The sequence below is a fragment of the Uloborus diversus genome, chromosome 9 (genome assembly GCF_026930045.1).
Source record: "Uloborus diversus isolate 005 chromosome 9, Udiv.v.3.1, whole genome shotgun sequence".
Classification (NCBI taxonomy): domain Eukaryota; kingdom Metazoa; phylum Arthropoda; class Arachnida; order Araneae; family Uloboridae; genus Uloborus; species Uloborus diversus.
The window spans coordinates 59,043,558-59,061,562 of NC_072739.1; the positions used below are offsets into that span (position 1 = coordinate 59,043,558).

General features: G+C 42.5%; 1 protein-coding gene across 1 annotated transcript; it reads right to left on the minus strand.

Moving 5' to 3' along the window:
- Nucleotides 1-13,025: 13,025 nt before the first annotated feature.
- On the minus strand, nucleotides 13,026-13,637 carry LOC129230247 (speckle-type POZ protein B-like). Its single transcript, XM_054864647.1, has one exon. The coding sequence runs from the start codon at nucleotides 13,635-13,637 to the stop codon at nucleotides 13,026-13,028; it is 612 nt and encodes a 203-aa protein (XP_054720622.1).
- Nucleotides 13,638-18,005: the final 4,368 nt, after the last annotated feature.

An 18,005-nucleotide genomic window follows, 5' to 3' on the forward strand; every position in this document is an offset into this window, starting at 1 on the left:
AGCCAAAAGAGGATGTTGCAAAAATAGGAAGTAAGCTGTCCCTCCATTCACTCTCCTAACTCCTTTCCTCTCATTGTACGTTTTCGAAAAAAATAACGAGTATCTTTTTTTCCCTTCTCTAGGCGTTGTTGTTTCGGCAACGTACGCCCTTTTTGCGACATCGATATGGCCGTGTTTCGGCTAAGCAGGCTTGCTGCAGGTGAGGCCTGAGCGAACACTCGGAGGAAGGAAGTGGAATTCCACTCGCGACCCAAGAGATGACGGGGGATTCAAGAGAGCCGAAACTGGAAGCCAAAAGAGGATGTTGCAAAAATAGGAAGTAAGCTGTCCCTCCATTCACTCTCCTAACTCCTTTCCTCTCATTGTACGTTTTCGAAAAAATTAACGAGTATCTTTTTTTCCCTTCTCTAGGCGTTGTTGTTTCGGCAACGTACGCCCTTTTTGCGACATCGATATGGCCGTGTTTCGGCTAAGCAGGCTTGCTGCAGGTGAGGCCTGAGCGAACACTCGGAGGAAAGAAGTGGAATTCCACTCGCGACCCAAGAGATGACGGGGGATTCAAGAGAGCCGAAACTGGAAGCCAAAAGAGGATGTTGCAAAAATAGGAAGTAAGCTGTCCCTCCATTCACTCTCCTAACTCCTTTCCTCTCATTGTACGTTTTCGAAAAAATTAACGAGTATCTTTTTTTCCCTTCTCTAGGCGTTGTTGTTTCGGCAACGTACGCCCTTTTTGCGACATCGATATGGCCGTGTTTCGGCTAAGCAGGCTTGCTGCAGGTGAGGCCTGAGCGAACACTCGGAGGAAAGAAGTGGAATTCCACTCGCGACCCAAGAGATGACGGGGGATTCAAGAGAGCCGAAACTGGAAGCCAAAAGAGGATGTTGCAAAAATAGGAAGTAAGCTGTCCCTCCATTCACTCTCCTAACTCCTTTCCTCTCATTGTACGTTTTCGAAAAAATTAACGAGTATCTTTTTTTCCCTTCTCTAGGCGTTGTTGTTTCGGCAACGTACGCCCTTTTTGCGACATCGATATGGCCGTGTTTCGGCTAAGCAGGCTTGCTGCAGGTGAGGCCTGAGCGAACACTCGGAGGAAAGAAGTGGAATTCCACTCGCGACCCAAGAGATGACGGGGGATTCAAGAGAGCCGAAACTGGAAGCCAAAAGAGGATGTTGCAAAAATAGGAAGTAAGCTGTCCCTCCATTCACTCTCCTAACTCCTTTCCTCTCATTGTACGTTTTCGAAAAAATTAACGAGTATCTTTTTTTCCCTTCTCTAGGCGTTGTTGTTTCGGCAACGTACGCCCTTTTTGCGGCATCGATATGGCCGTGTTTCGGCTAAGCAGGCTTGCTGCAGGTGAGGCCTGAGCGAACACTCGGAGGAAAGAAGTGGAATTCCACTCGCGACCCAAGAGATGACGGGGGATTCAAGAGAGCCGAAACTGGAAGCCAAAAGAGGATGTTGCAAAAATAGGAAGTAAGCTGTCCCTCCATTCACTCTCCTAACTCCTTTCCTCTCATTGTACGTTTTCGAAAAAATTAACGAGTATCTTTTTTTCCCTTCTCTAGGCGTTGTTGTTTCGGCAACGTACGCCCTTTTTGCGACATCGATATGGCCGTGTTTCGGCTAAGCAGGCTTGCTGCAGGTGAGGCCTGAGCGAACACTCGGAGGAAGGAAGTGGAATTCCCCTCGCGACCCAAGAGATGACGGGGGATTCAAGAGAGCCGAAACTGGAAGCCAAAAGAGGATGTTGCAAAAATAGGAAGTAAGCTGTCCCTCCATTCACTCTCCTAACTCCTTTCCTCTCATTGTACGTTTTCGAAAAAATTAACGAGTATCTTTTTTTCCCTTCTCTAGGCGTTGTTGTTTCGGCAACGTACGCCCTTTTTGCGACATCGATATGGCCGTGTTTCGGCTAAGCAGGCTTGCTGCAGGTGAGGCCTGAGCGAACACTCGGAGGAAAGAAGTGGAATTCCACTCGCGACCCAAGAGATGACGGGGGATTCAAGAGAGCCGAAACTGGAAGCCAAAAGAGGATGTTGCAAAAATAGGAAGTAAGCTGTCCCTCCATTCACTCTCCTAACTCCTTTCCTCTCATTGTACGTTTTCGAAAAAATTAACGAGTATCTTTTTTTCCCTTCTCTAGGCGTTGTTGTTTCGGCAACGTACGCCCTTTTTGCGACATCGATATGGCCGTGTTTCGGCTAAGCAGGCTTGCTGCAGGTGAGGCCTGAGCGAACACTCGGAGGAAGGAAGTGGAATTCCACTCGCGACCCAAGAGATGACGGGGGATTCAAGAGAGCCGAAACTGGAAGCCAAAAGAGGATGTTGCAAAAATAGGAAGTAAGCTGTCCCTCCATTCACTCTCCTAACTCCTTTCCTCTCATTGTACGTTTTCGAAAAAATTAACGAGTATCTTTTTTTCCCTTCTCTAGGCGTTGTTGTTTCGGCAACGTACGCCCTTTTTGCGACATCGATATGGCCGTGTTTCGGCTAAGCAGGCTTGCTGCAGGTGAGGCCTGAGCGAACACTCGGAGGAAAGAAGTGGAATTCCACTCGCGACCCAAGAGATGACGGGGGATTCAAGAGAGCCGAAACTGGAAGCCAAAAGAGGATGTTGCAAAAATAGGAAGTAAGCTGTCCCTCCATTCACTCTCCTAACTCCTTTCCTCTCATTGTACGTTTTCGAAAAAATTAACGAGTATCTTTTTTTCCCTTCTCTAGGCGTTGTTGTTTCGGCAACGTACGCCCTTTTTGCGGCATCGATATGGCCGTGTTTCGGCTAAGCAGGCTTGCTGCAGGTGAGGCCTGAGCGAACACTCGGAGGAAAGAAGTGGAATTCCACTCGCGACCCAAGAGATGACGGGGGATTCAAGAGAGCCGAAACTGGAAGCCAAAAGAGGATGTTGCAAAAATAGGAAGTAAGCTGTCCCTCCATTCACTCTCCTAACTCCTTTCCTCTCATTGTACGTTTTCGAAAAAATTAACGAGTATCTTTTTTTCCCTTCTCTAGGCGTTGTTGTTTCGGCAACGTACGCCCTTTTTGCGGCATCGATATGGCCGTGTTTCGGCTAAGCAGGCTTGCTGCAGGTGAGGCCTGAGCGAACACTCGGAGGAAGGAAGTGGAATTCCCCTCGCGACCCAAGAGATGACGGGGGATTCAAGAGAGCCGAAACTGGAAGCCAAAAGAGGATGTTGCAAAAATAGGAAGTAAGCTGTCCCTCCATTCACTCTCCTAACTCCTTTCCTCTCATTGTACGTTTTCGAAAAAATTAACGAGTATCTTTTTTTCCCTTCTCTAGGCGTTGTTGTTTCGGCAACGTACGCCCTTTTTGCGACATCGATATGGCCGTGTTTCGGCTAAGCAGGCTTGCTGCAGGTGAGGCCTGAGCGAACACTCGGAGGAAAGAAGTGGAATTCCACTCGCGACCCAAGAGATGACGGGGGATTCAAGAGAGCCGAAACTGGAAGCCAAAAGAGGATGTTGCAAAAATAGGAAGTAAGCTGTCCCTCCATTCACTCTCCTAACTCCTTTCCTCTCATTGTACGTTTTCGAAAAAATTAACGAGTATCTTTTTTTCCCTTCTCTAGGCGTTGTTGTTTCGGCAACGTACGCCCTTTTTGCGGCATCGATATGGCCGTGTTTCGGCTAAGCAGGCTTGCTGCAGGTGAGGCCTGAGCGAACACTCGGAGGAAAGAAGTGGAATTCCACTCGCGACCCAAGAGATGACGGGGGATTCAAGAGAGCCGAAACTGGAAGCCAAAAGAGGATGTTGCAAAAATAGGAAGTAAGCTGTCCCTCCATTCACTCTCCTAACTCCTTTCCTCTCATTGTACGTTTTCGAAAAAATTAACGAGTATCTTTTTTTCCCTTCTCTAGGCGTTGTTGTTTCGGCAACGTACGCCCTTTTTGCGGCATCGATATGGCCGTGTTTCGGCTAAGCAGGCTTGCTGCAGGTGAGGCCTGAGCGAACACTCGGAGGAAGGAAGTGGAATTCCCCTCGCGACCCAAGAGATGACGGGGGATTCAAGAGAGCCGAAACTGGAAGCCAAAAGAGGATGTTGCAAAAATAGGAAGTAAGCTGTCCCTCCATTCACTCTCCTAACTCCTTTCCTCTCATTGTACGTTTTCGAAAAAATTAACGAGTATCTTTTTTTCCCTTCTCTAGGCGTTGTTGTTTCGGCAACGTACGCCCTTTTTGCGACATCGATATGGCCGTGTTTCGGCTAAGCAGGCTTGCTGCAGGTGAGGCCTGAGCGAACACTCGGAGGAAAGAAGTGGAATTCCACTCGCGACCCAAGAGATGACGGGGGATTCAAGAGAGCCGAAACTGGAAGCCAAAAGAGGATGTTGCAAAAATAGGAAGTAAGCTGTCCCTCCATTCACTCTCCTAACTCCTTTCCTCTCATTGTACGTTTTCGAAAAAATTAACGAGTATCTTTTTTTCCCTTCTCTAGGCGTTGTTGTTTCGGCAACGTACGCCCTTTTTGCGACATCGATATGGCCGTGTTTCGGCTAAGCAGGCTTGCTGCAGGTGAGGCCTGAGCGAACACTCGGAGGAAAGAAGTGGAATTCCACTCGCGACCCAAGAGATGACGGGGGATTCAAGAGAGCCGAAACTGGAAGCCAAAAGAGGATGTTGCAAAAATAGGAAGTAAGCTGTCCCTCCATTCACTCTCCTAACTCCTTTCCTCTCATTGTACGTTTTCGAAAAAATTAACGAGTATCTTTTTTTCCCTTCTCTAGGCGTTGTTGTTTCGGCAACGTACGCCCTTTTTGCGGCATCGATATGGCCGTGTTTCGGCTAAGCAGGCTTGCTGCAGGTGAGGCCTGAGCGAACACTCGGAGGAAAGAAGTGGAATTCCACTCGCGACCCAAGAGATGACGGGGGATTCAAGAGAGCCGAAACTGGAAGCCAAAAGAGGATGTTGCAAAAATAGGAAGTAAGCTGTCCCTCCATTCACTCTCCTAACTCCTTTCCTCTCATTGTACGTTTTCGAAAAAATTAACGAGTATCTTTTTTTCCCTTCTCTAGGCGTTGTTGTTTCGGCAACGTACGCCCTTTTTGCGACATCGATATGGCCGTGTTTCGGCTAAGCAGGCTTGCTGCAGGTGAGGCCTGAGCGAACACTCGGAGGAAGGAAGTGGAATTCCCCTCGCGACCCAAGAGATGACGGGGGATTCAAGAGAGCCGAAACTGGAAGCCAAAAGAGGATGTTGCAAAAATAGGAAGTAAGCTGTCCCTCCATTCACTCTCCTAACTCCTTTCCTCTCATTGTACGTTTTCGAAAAAATTAACGAGTATCTTTTTTTCCCTTCTCTAGGCGTTGTTGTTTCGGCAACGTACGCCCTTTTTGCGGCATCGATATGGCCGTGTTTCGGCTAAGCAGGCTTGCTGCAGGTGAGGCCTGAGCGAACACTCGGAGGAAAGAAGTGGAATTCCACTCGCGACCCAAGAGATGACGGGGGATTCAAGAGAGCCGAAACTGGAAGCCAAAAGAGGATGTTGCAAAAATAGGAAGTAAGCTGTCCCTCCATTCACTCTCCTAACTCCTTTCCTCTCATTGTACGTTTTCGAAAAAATTAACGAGTATCTTTTTTTCCCTTCTCTAGGCGTTGTTGTTTCGGCAACGTACGCCCTTTTTGCGGCATCGATATGGCCGTGTTTCGGCTAAGCAGGCTTGCTGCAGGTGAGGCCTGAGCGAACACTCGGAGGAAAGAAGTGGAATTCCACTCGCGACCCAAGAGATGACGGGGGATTCAAGAGAGCCGAAACTGGAAGCCAAAAGAGGATGTTGCAAAAATAGGAAGTAAGCTGTCCCTCCATTCACTCTCCTAACTCCTTTCCTCTCATTGTACGTTTTCGAAAAAATTAACGAGTATCTTTTTTTCCCTTCTCTAGGCGTTGTTGTTTCGGCAACGTACGCCCTTTTTGCGACATCGATATGGCCGTGTTTCGGCTAAGCAGGCTTGCTGCAGGTGAGGCCTGAGCGAACACTCGGAGGAAAGAAGTGGAATTCCACTCGCGACCCAAGAGATGACGGGGGATTCAAGAGAGCCGAAACTGGAAGCCAAAAGAGGATGTTGCAAAAATAGGAAGTAAGCTGTCCCTCCATTCACTCTCCTAACTCCTTTCCTCTCATTGTACGTTTTCGAAAAAATTAACGAGTATCTTTTTTTCCCTTCTCTAGGCGTTGTTGTTTCGGCAACGTACGCCCTTTTTGCGGCATCGATATGGCCGTGTTTCGGCTAAGCAGGCTTGCTGCAGGTGAGGCCTGAGCGAACACTCGGAGGAAAGAAGTGGAATTCCACTCGCGACCCAAGAGATGACGGGGGATTCAAGAGAGCCGAAACTGGAAGCCAAAAGAGGATGTTGCAAAAATAGGAAGTAAGCTGTCCCTCCATTCACTCTCCTAACTCCTTTCCTCTCATTGTACGTTTTCGAAAAAATTAACGAGTATCTTTTTTTCCCTTCTCTAGGCGTTGTTGTTTCGGCAACGTACGCCCTTTTTGCGACATCGATATGGCCGTGTTTCGGCTAAGCAGGCTTGCTGCAGGTGAGGCCTGAGCGAACACTCGGAGGAAGGAAGTGGAATTCCCCTCGCGACCCAAGAGATGACGGGGGATTCAAGAGAGCCGAAACTGGAAGCCAAAAGAGGATGTTGCAAAAATAGGAAGTAAGCTGTCCCTCCATTCACTCTCCTAACTCCTTTCCTCTCATTGTACGTTTTCGAAAAAATTAACGAGTATCTTTTTTTCCCTTCTCTAGGCGTTGTTGTTTCGGCAACGTACGCCCTTTTTGCGACATCGATATGGCCGTGTTTCGGCTAAGCAGGCTTGCTGCAGGTGAGGCCTGAGCGAACACTCGGAGGAAAGAAGTGGAATTCCACTCGCGACCCAAGAGATGACGGGGGATTCAAGAGAGCCGAAACTGGAAGCCAAAAGAGGATGTTGCAAAAATAGGAAGTAAGCTGTCCCTCCATTCACTCTCCTAACTCCTTTCCTCTCATTGTACGTTTTCGAAAAAATTAACGAGTATCTTTTTTTCCCTTCTCTAGGCGTTGTTGTTTCGGCAACGTACGCCCTTTTTGCGACATCGATATGGCCGTGTTTCGGCTAAGCAGGCTTGCTGCAGGTGAGGCCTGAGCGAACACTCGGAGGAAGGAAGTGGAATTCCCCTCGCGACCCAAGAGATGACGGGGGATTCAAGAGAGCCGAAACTGGAAGCCAAAAGAGGATGTTGCAAAAATAGGAAGTAAGCTGTCCCTCCATTCACTCTCCTAACTCCTTTCCTCTCATTGTACGTTTTCGAAAAAATTAACGAGTATCTTTTTTTCCCTTCTCTAGGCGTTGTTGTTTCGGCAACGTACGCCCTTTTTGCGGCATCGATATGGCCGTGTTTCGGCTAAGCAGGCTTGCTGCAGGTGAGGCCTGAGCGAACACTCGGAGGAAAGAAGTGGAATTCCACTCGCGACCCAAGAGATGACGGGGGATTCAAGAGAGCCGAAACTGGAAGCCAAAAGAGGATGTTGCAAAAATAGGAAGTAAGCTGTCCCTCCATTCACTCTCCTAACTCCTTTCCTCTCATTGTACGTTTTCGAAAAAATTAACGAGTATCTTTTTTTCCCTTCTCTAGGCGTTGTTGTTTCGGCAACGTACGCCCTTTTTGCGACATCGATATGGCCGTGTTTCGGCTAAGCAGGCTTGCTGCAGGTGAGGCCTGAGCGAACACTCGGAGGAAGGAAGTGGAATTCCCTCGCGACCCAAGAGATGACGGGGGATTCAAGAGAGCCGAAACTGGAAGCCAAAAGAGGATGTTGCAAAAATAGGAAGTAAGCTGTCCCTCCATTCACTCTCCTAACTCCTTTCCTCTCATTGTACGTTTTCGAAAAAATTAACGAGTATCTTTTTTTCCCTTCTCTAGGCGTTGTTGTTTCGGCAACGTACGCCCTTTTTGCGACATCGATATGGCCGTGTTTCGGCTAAGCAGGCTTGCTGCAGGTGAGGCCTGAGCGAACACTCGGAGGAAAGAAGTGGAATTCCACTCGCGACCCAAGAGATGACGGGGGATTCAAGAGAGCCGAAACTGGAAGCCAAAAGAGGATGTTGCAAAAATAGGAAGTAAGCTGTCCCTCCATTCACTCTCCTAACTCCTTTCCTCTCATTGTACGTTTTCGAAAAAATTAACGAGTATCTTTTTTTCCCTTCTCTAGGCGTTGTTGTTTCGGCAACGTACGCCCTTTTTGCGACATCGATATGGCCGTGTTTCGGCTAAGCAGGCTTGCTGCAGGTGAGGCCTGAGCGAACACTCGGAGGAAGGAAGTGGAATTCCCCTCGCGACCCAAGAGATGACGGGGGATTCAAGAGAGCCGAAACTGGAAGCCAAAAGAGGATGTTGCAAAAATAGGAAGTAAGCTGTCCCTCCATTCACTCTCCTAACTCCTTTCCTCTCATTGTACGTTTTCGAAAAAATTAACGAGTATCTTTTTTTCCCTTCTCTAGGCGTTGTTGTTTCGGCAACGTACGCCCTTTTTGCGACATCGATATGGCCGTGTTTCGGCTAAGCAGGCTTGCTGCAGGTGAGGCCTGAGCGAACACTCGGAGGAAGGAAGTGGAATTCCCCTCGCGACCCAAGAGATGACGGGGGATTCAAGAGAGCCGAAACTGGAAGCCAAAAGAGGATGTTGCAAAAATAGGAAGTAAGCTGTCCCTCCATTCACTCTCCTAACTCCTTTCCTCTCATTGTACGTTTTCGAAAAAATTAACGAGTATCTTTTTTTCCCTTCTCTAGGCGTTGTTGTTTCGGCAACGTACGCCCTTTTTGCGACATCGATATGGCCGTGTTTCGGCTAAGCAGGCTTGCTGCAGGTGAGGCCTGAGCGAACACTCGGAGGAAGGAAGTGGAATTCCACTCGCGACCCAAGAGATGACGGGGGATTCAAGAGAGCCGAAACTGGAAGCCAAAAGAGGATGTTGCAAAAATAGGAAGTAAGCTGTCCCTCCATTCACTCTCCTAACTCCTTTCCTCTCATTGTACGTTTTCGAAAAAATTAACGAGTATCTTTTTTTCCCTTCTCTAGGCGTTGTTGTTTCGGCAACGTACGCCCTTTTTGCGACATCGATATGGCCGTGTTTCGGCTAAGCAGGCTTGCTGCAGGTGAGGCCTGAGCGAACACTCGGAGGAAGGAAGTGGAATTCCCCTCGCGACCCAAGAGATGACGGGGGATTCAAGAGAGCCGAAACTGGAAGCCAAAAGAGGATGTTGCAAAAATAGGAAGTAAGCTGTCCCTCCATTCACTCTCCTAACTCCTTTCCTCTCATTGTACGTTTTCGAAAAAATTAACGAGTATCTTTTTTTCCCTTCTCTAGGCGTTGTTGTTTCGGCAACGTACGCCCTTTTTGCGACATCGATATGGCCGTGTTTCGGCTAAGCAGGCTTGCTGCAGGTGAGGCCTGAGCGAACACTCGGAGGAAGGAAGTGGAATTCCCCTCGCGACCCAAGAGATGACGGGGGATTCAAGAGAGCCGAAACTGGAAGCCAAAAGAGGATGTTGCAAAAATAGGAAGTAAGCTGTCCCTCCATTCACTCTCCTAACTCCTTTCCTCTCATTGTACGTTTTCGAAAAAATTAACGAGTATCTTTTTTTCCCTTCTCTAGGCGTTGTTGTTTCGGCAACGTACGCCCTTTTTGCGGCATCGATATGGCCGTGTTTCGGCTAAGCAGGCTTGCTGCAGGTGAGGCCTGAGCGAACACTCGGAGGAAGGAAGTGGAATTCCCCTCGCGACCCAAGAGATGACGGGGGATTCAAGAGAGCCGAAACTGGAAGCCAAAAGAGGATGTTGCAAAAATAGGAAGTAAGCTGTCCCTCCATTCACTCTCCTAACTCCTTTCGTCTCATTGTACGTTTTCGAAAAAATTAACGAGTATCTTTTTTTCCCTTCTCTAGGCGTTGTTGTTTCGGCAACGTACGCCCTTTTTGCGGCATCGATATGGCCGTGTTTCGGCTAAGCAGGCTTGCTGCAGGTGAGGCCTGAGCGAACACTCGGAGGAAAGAAGTGGAATTCCACTCGCGACCCAAGAGATGACGGGGGATTCAAGAGAGCCGAAACTGGAAGCCAAAAGAGGATGTTGCAAAAATAGGAAGTAATCTGTCCCCCCATTCACTCTCCTAACTCCTTTCGTCTCATTGTACGTTTTCGAAAAAATTAACGAGTATCTTTTTTTCCCTTCTCTAGGCGTTGTTGTTTCGGCAACGTACGCCCTTTTTGCGGCATCGATATGGCCGTGTTTCGGCTAAGCAGGCTTGCTGCAGGTGAGGCCTGAGCGAACACTCGGAGGATAGAAGTGGAATTCCTCTCGCGACCCAAGAGATGACGGGGATTCAAGAGAGTCGAAAAAACTCAAGGAGATATTCCAGTTTAAAATTTTAAGGGGCCATACAGAGGATGAGATTGGAACTTGTCTCTTATTCAGAGAATGACAAGTATTAAAAATTAGAAAAACAAGGTATTTATGTTTTTCATTGCTATTCAAAAATTCATGCAAATGTTATGCCGTGATACGCAAAAACAGACTACAAAGCCTCGAATAATTTGAAAAATCTCAATCTATGTACTCATGTAATGTTAAACACTTGTTAACCACTATATTTTCCCCCAAAAGGTGTTACTGACGGCGAGTGAAAAGTGGTGTAAGTCAGAAAACGCTCTGTTTCACATATCTCGGTGAATATTTCTTGTACTAATTTTAAACTTTTTGTGTTGGAATTATTTTTCAATGGAAATGATTTCCCTAAATATGTTACGAGACTTGGGGCCCATATGAAAAGTTAAATTTTGTATTTTTTGACTCATTTTTATTTTCACTTCAAACTTTGATCATCTTAATCCTGCATCTGATTTTGAACATTTTTGCAATTGGAAGTATACATCTAGGGCTAAGGATTGTGAAAATAAAGGTCTTGCAAGTTAAAACGGAACACCCTGTATTTTACTCTATTCATTCTTTGTAAAACAAATAAAAAACAGATTAACCTAATACTTTTTTTTACCTTCCAGACGCAAATGAAATACGATCCATGCCAAACATCTTGACCACGCAATTTCTAATACAAAATATTGACCTGGACAATCTTAAGTAAGAATATGTTTAACTCCCCTCTTCCCCCCTAAGTAATGGTATGTAGAAATTTTCCCGACCCCCCCCCTCCTCACCCTCGGGTCCCTTATGTAAATAATAAATGGCCTCTTAGAACTTTCTTATTTGCTTAAACTTAAACTGTTCGGACACAGCATTCATTTTAAACGAAATGCGTAAAGCTTTTGCAAATGTTCTTTTTCGTGTATGATTAATGAGGCAGCCGAGGGAAAGTTCAGCGCAGTATCTGCAGAAATGGGTTTTTGAGATATTTAAAGAACCGCCTTTCGGAATCCATCCTAACAGTAGGGAAATATTGGAATTGGAAGTATTTTTCGTGCTTTTTTTATTTTCAGCTTGTACAAGGCCCGTTTTTATATTGAGTACTGTTTTGAAATTTTAAAAAAAAAAAAAAAAACAAGAACAGAGATAGAACAAAGAAATTTCATTCACAAAAATCAACCCACCTAACGCTATTTTTGGTTATTGCTCCCGTGATTTTTCAAGCAGTTGTCACAGCGTGGTACAGGTTTTTGTACACTTGTACACCTATTCGTAGAAAGTTGCCGCTTGTTTGATCAACATGGCTTTGGCTAAGGTGCTTTTGAACATCCTCCGGACTGCCCTGTCCTCGCTCGCAGCAAATTACATTTGTTTTGGCATCTGAAGTCTTTCCTTCCTTGGTGGTCAATGGCACAACAACCATGATGAGCTCAGAGGACATCTAACCCCATGGTTGACTACACAAGCGGCAACTTTCTACTAATGTGTAGACAAAAACCTGTACCATGATATGACAAATGCGTGAAAAATCACGGGAGCAATGACGAAAAATAGCGTAAGAGTGGTAGATTTTTTGGAAAATACATTTTTTTTGCACTATCTCCCCCCCCCCCCGCCCTGTACTTGTTCTTTTTTTTTTCTATTTCAAAGCGGAATTTACATTAAAAACGTGCCTCGTATAAAGCACGTTTTTAAAGTTTTATTATACGAGTCGTATAATAAAGCTAACTCGCAATATATGACTAAAATGCAAAAAAGATATTTGCAGATACTGCGCTTTTCACGATCACTTACACATCGAATACGGTCGGTCGTGAAATAATGCTACGGCCATGCGGTTCTTATGAAAATTCCGCAAAAGTAATTTGAACGGCAGCAAGCATAAAAACACCAATTCAACTATCTGCTACCAAATTATAAATCAAAGATTTATTTCTGAATCTTTGCTTCAGAGATTTCTTTGAAATTAACACTACACTGTAAACACTTAGGTCCTCTAAACCCGGATCACATCCTACCTTGAAATGAAAAATACAATCTAACTACGTCTGCGAATCTTGTATTATCCGTTTCTGATATAAGAAGTCGATGTTTGCCACGAAATTGTTTTTCTTTGCTTCACATCACACTTTTAGATACACTTTCTAATCCTTAGTTAGTAGTGCTCTTTGCAAATAAAGGATTCTCAGTTTCTCTCAGATCTTCACGTGCTCTGTTATCTAAGCAACATTTGCTTTCAATTCCGTAAGTTGAAAACATTACTTCCTACTTTCTTGATTTTAACTTTATAACTAGTTTCAGTTCTCCTAACGAGCTTCAGTTTCCGTTTGCACTACTTGTTTTAACCACATATGGGAGAAGGGGATTACCTCGTGTCAGTGTTCGTAGGGAGAGTATAGAACCTGCAATGATGAGACCCCTGAAATAGAGCAAGCTGGTCATTCAAAATAAATTCAAATGGAACTGTCATTCGATAGTTACATCACTAGACGCCAAGCACTAGTCCATTTCAAAGCTAAGGCATGAGTTCTTAGACGATTAAAAGCGTCGTTTTGATAAAATAAAACACCATTCTTAGATGCATCAAAGAAAACATTTTCTAATTTCATTCGTTTAGAACTGCGGACCTAATTAAATTTAAGGACAAAATTGGGTTCTCTTTGGAAAACATTATCCATTTGTCTGTCTTTAAAACTTCTTTCATGTCTTTGCATAAAACAAATTTCACTGCTCCAGTAAGTAATTGGTCATTGTGCAAATCGGCTACAGCAGATACTTCGCAAAGATTGTCAACAGATAACGTGCTGAGTATAATCTTACGGCAATGGAGCACCAACTCTTGCAAATCGTACCGATCTGCTGCTATGTACAAGTTGAGAGCTGCCTTAGGAGAGAGTTGACGCACTTTGCCGCAGTAGATATAGCGAAGCATGTCTTTGACTGTGTCAGGTTCCATATCGACAAGGTCGACAGTGTGTTGTCGATTTTCCTGCATGTCGTGTTCGAACATCGCTTCGAACACCTTGGATCGACTTCTCAGAATCACCTTATGCACCGGAAATTCATAATTGTCTAATTTCAGAGTGACATCAGTAAATTTCTGGTTGTTGTACAGCGCTTCAAAATCTGTGGAAATTGAAGTTAAACTGTCCTCTTTTTCTGTGAGTGGATCTTTATCCTCGAATAAGTTGCCGAAATCCTTGAATAAATAATTCATTCCAGCAGCGTCTTTTTTCTCAGCTGGGTTCTCCCCTAGAACAGAACAGGTGAAATAGAAAGATATCAAAAATACTGTACAAATGACATTCTCCTCAGCAACTTCAAACTTTAACAAGAAGTTCCGTCTAGAACTAAACGAGCCTACTTTCCTGTATACCCATATCTATTTTCTAGTACCTGATCAATATTCTCAAAAATAGCTAAAACCGCAAATTGTTTCAAACATATTTTTTTAATATTTTAAGTTGATTTCTAGGAATAAAATAGCCTCACTCATCTAAAAAATTAGATGCGTAAAAAAATAAATAAACGAACAAATAAAATAGCAGCATCTTTTAAACAAAGCAGCTACTACACTTTTTTCCATTAAAAAAAAAAAAATCTTTAACCGCTTTCCAAACGAAAAAATAATATTTAAAATTAATAAGCTCATTAAAATGAATTCATCATATCAAAAAAAAAAGTTTTTTTTCCCCTATTGCCAAAAATATTTTTTTAAATGAAGTAATGCACATAGACTAATAATAAGAGTAGACCGAGCTATGGCAACCCTTTTACTGCTCATAAACCAAACCATGTGACTGGTGGATATCCTAGCAACAGCGGGCGTTAATCGTAGCAGACGATCAACGCCAACGCGAAATAAAATAAATAGAATTGATGGAACACGGAAGAATGATCTTTTATGGAGTCCGATTTGTAAATTTGTTACTCTAAATTGTAAATATTTTGTTAATATAGTGAGTTTTTCGTTTAGATAGTATTGTGCATTTTCTTTAGTCAATTTCAATAACTCTCTAAGCAATAAAAGATGCAAGCGACCAAGAAAAATCAGCAAACGGTAAGATTTTACCTACAATTTCAATTTAAGATACCGATTAGTACATTTTTGCGTTAACGCAAAACGTTTACGCCATTTCGTTCACGCCAACGCTGACAGCTCCAAATGAAATAAAAGTTACCGAAAACTGATGAAAAACTATTACTAATGTCAAAATAATGCATAACTAAAAGAAAAACAGTTCAATCTCTGCACCTGGAAGTTTTTTTTAATGAAAACACATTGTCTTAAAATACATGTCGAGTGCCAAACTATAGATAATGCTGCCATCTAGCAACCATGCTGCCAAAGTCTTCGCCAAGCCCTTCCACTAGTCACATGATACATCTATGAACCAATTTTCTTTATCAGTAAGAATGAGAAAGCTCGGTCTACTCTTATTATTAGTCTATGGTAATGCACTTACCAAAATAAATAAAAACAATAAAATGTCAACTTAAAGAAATAATTTTCATTGTCAAAAAAAAATCGTCTGCGCATATCTTTATGTAGAAACATAAATGACTTCAAATTTATCCGCCAAAAACTGAGTACCTAAATTTAGAGTGAAAATAAAAACAAGGCATATCAACAATAATTATTTCACAGTTAAAACCCAGGTTGCGGAGTCGGAGTCAATCTCTCATAAAGGAGTCGCAGTCAGAGTCGAATATCCAAGAATCGGAGTGAGTCATTTTTCCTCCGTGTATAAATTTTTGCGAAAGCTACGAAGTCAGAGTCGGAGTCCGACTAGTTGTCGGGGTCAGGTTCCCCAAAATTCTCGGAGTCGAAGTTGGGAGTTGGTCTTCAAGAGCTATTTCCAACAAAATTTGTTTGAAGTAAATCCGCCTTCAAGTACGGAATCTACATTGACTTTCAGTTTCCCCGTTGGCGCTAATGTTAAGGGATATAAACTGTTCAAAATTGAACGGAAAATTGTTCAAACAAAAAAGATATTTTATATACAAAGTTTTTCATCAAAAGCTTTTCCTATAAAGTTTATTTGAAGCGAATTCGCCTCTAAGTTCGGAATTGCCTTGAATTTCCCCGTAGGCGCTAATGTGAAGTTTTTTTTCAACTGTTCAGAATTGAACAACATATAGTTCAAATTAAAAAGTAAAACATAGGAATGAGGTATCCTCGCCGAGATCTTTCGAGCAAAAAAAAATTTATTCGAATCAGACTATTCAATCAAAAGCTATTGTGGGGAGTGGGGGGACAGACCAACCGACCGACATTTTCCCCCATCTCAATACCCTACTTTCCAATTTTTAGTTTTTCGACATTTATTTAATTATTTTTTTTATTTTTGACTTAGTGATATTTTCAAGATGCATTAAGCCTTCTTTCATGCTTTTTTCTTCTTTCTCTGATTTTTACTGGGAAAGTAGTTTAAAAAAACATGTTGCATTAACAGGAGAAAAGAGGTTCTTCCCTACTTAGGGAAACAGAATAAATTTTCATACAAAATTAGTTACCGAAGTCATTAGATGATGTATTTGTACCAGCATCTTTTTTATCACGTGAGTTTCTACCTAGAAAAAGTAAAAAAATATAATTAGCTTGTTTCCTTCAATCGAAAAGTCTACTTTTAGTCCACCTGTAATTACTAACTGAATGAGCAAAATTAATAAATAAATGAAACGCAGAGTCAGAAAAGATAGTTAATTTTCCCTATTTTTGATTTTTAATTCTCTTTTTTAAAGATTCTTCTCCTTAAAAATATCGAATCGCTAATCGATCGGAGTTCACTTCGCTCGCTAATCAGCTGGGTTACGGTAAAGCCGCTATATAGAGAGGCCGACGCATCAGCTTAATTTTAACCATTTTAGAATGGATTTTTCATTGTTTCACTGCAAGGGTTAACACAGCAAAATTTCGGATTTCGCCAAATTTTCCGAAAATATTATTTTATTTAATTAACAATTCACGTGCCGCTAACAATTGCTCACAGTGAAAAATCTCTAATCGCGATAACTTACCAGAAAAGACAGCCACTCAAACACGCGCTCCAATCCAAAATGGCTGTGCTTAAGCTGATGCGTCAGCTCATATATATAGGGGGCCTCAGGTCACGGTATCACGATAGCGTGGTCATTGGCGAGTTAGACGATAAACAATCATTGTTGGATTATTTAAAGCTCTGTTGTTGGATTATTTAAAGCTTTGTTGATGGATTATTTAAAGCTCTAAAACATGTGTTGATGTAACTTAATGCCCTTACTTATCTGGCGAACTATTTTAAATTGCAAACTTTTATAGGTTTTTAAAAGGTATGTACGCATTTAAGCTAAAGAAAATTATTATTTTACACCTGGGGGAGGGGTGGATTGTCACTTATTCAAAATACTTCCTTTAAATTCTTAGTACGGACGTCACCGTGCAAGTATGCCTAGCATAAAATAGTTTCAAGTATGTAGTTATAATAAATATAACCATTACCCATTCTCAGGGTCTGATTTAGAAATTTTAGTACAGTAAACTAGGCGCACCTGCAGGAAACGCCCCTGAGCAGTACATTTGACAAAAGTGCTGTAGATTTGCAACCGCACAATATTTTTCTTATTGTATATTCTACAAGTATACATAGCAAACACACACATAGTACATATAGTACAAAATAGCTGTTTTAATGTTAAAAGTCACACTGCTATACACTTTATAAATCGCTATTGCTCTTAAACACCGTAACAAAAAATTTTAAACCATATTTTGATACACATTTCTATATAGTTTATCATTTTTGGCTGCCGCTGGAGCTAGTGGGCCTCTAAGTCGGACTTCATTGGCCTATAGGTAAATCAGGCCCTGCATATTCTTTCAATCAGTATGATTTTTTCAGTGACATTAACTACACTGAACTTGTGCAAGAAGCAATAATTCAATAATTCATAATAATTTATCCGACTCAGCTTATATAAGAAAAGTTTTAAGCCAAATATTTACTGCAAATAATGCACGGAAACATTGGGATTCTAAAGGTTCAAAAATATTACTATAACTTCGTTTTTTTCTGCTTTGGTTTGATTTTGGAATAATCTGAAGAACTTTGCATACATATCAAAAAATGCTTCTATAAAGAGGAAAAAACTTAAGTTCATTGACTTCTAAAATGTAACAGTCTCTATTTTTCTTACGCGTTTTGGAGGCAAACGAAAATGCTTTTAACTTAAAAACAAGACATAGAACTACCCACTCTGCGAGTTTTTTTTTTTTTTCCTCTTTTCTTTTATTCAGTCAAAAATATGCTAGGAAAGATCTTCTTAGAACTTCTTTTGAGATGCATCTGTAAAAATAATTGCTCAGAAAGCTTTATTGTGGAGATACTCTTTCCAAATTGCCCTCTATTGATACTCTGTAAAATTCTAAAAAGAAACTTCTGCAGAAAATTTGTGCCAGTGAAAAGTCCTAAATCAAAAAATCTAAATCATTATTTAATAATATAGATTTCCTTGTGGAATTTCTGCGTATTTTTTAAAACAAAATAATTTTTCAAGTTCAAATCTTAAAAGACTGTTTATAGAATTCTGTCAATCAACAACTAGA

Coding starts and splice junctions, on each gene's coding strand:
- LOC129230247 (XM_054864647.1), bottom strand. CDS start 13,637: ATGAATTATTTATTCAAGGATTTCGGCAACTTATTCGAGGATAAAGAT.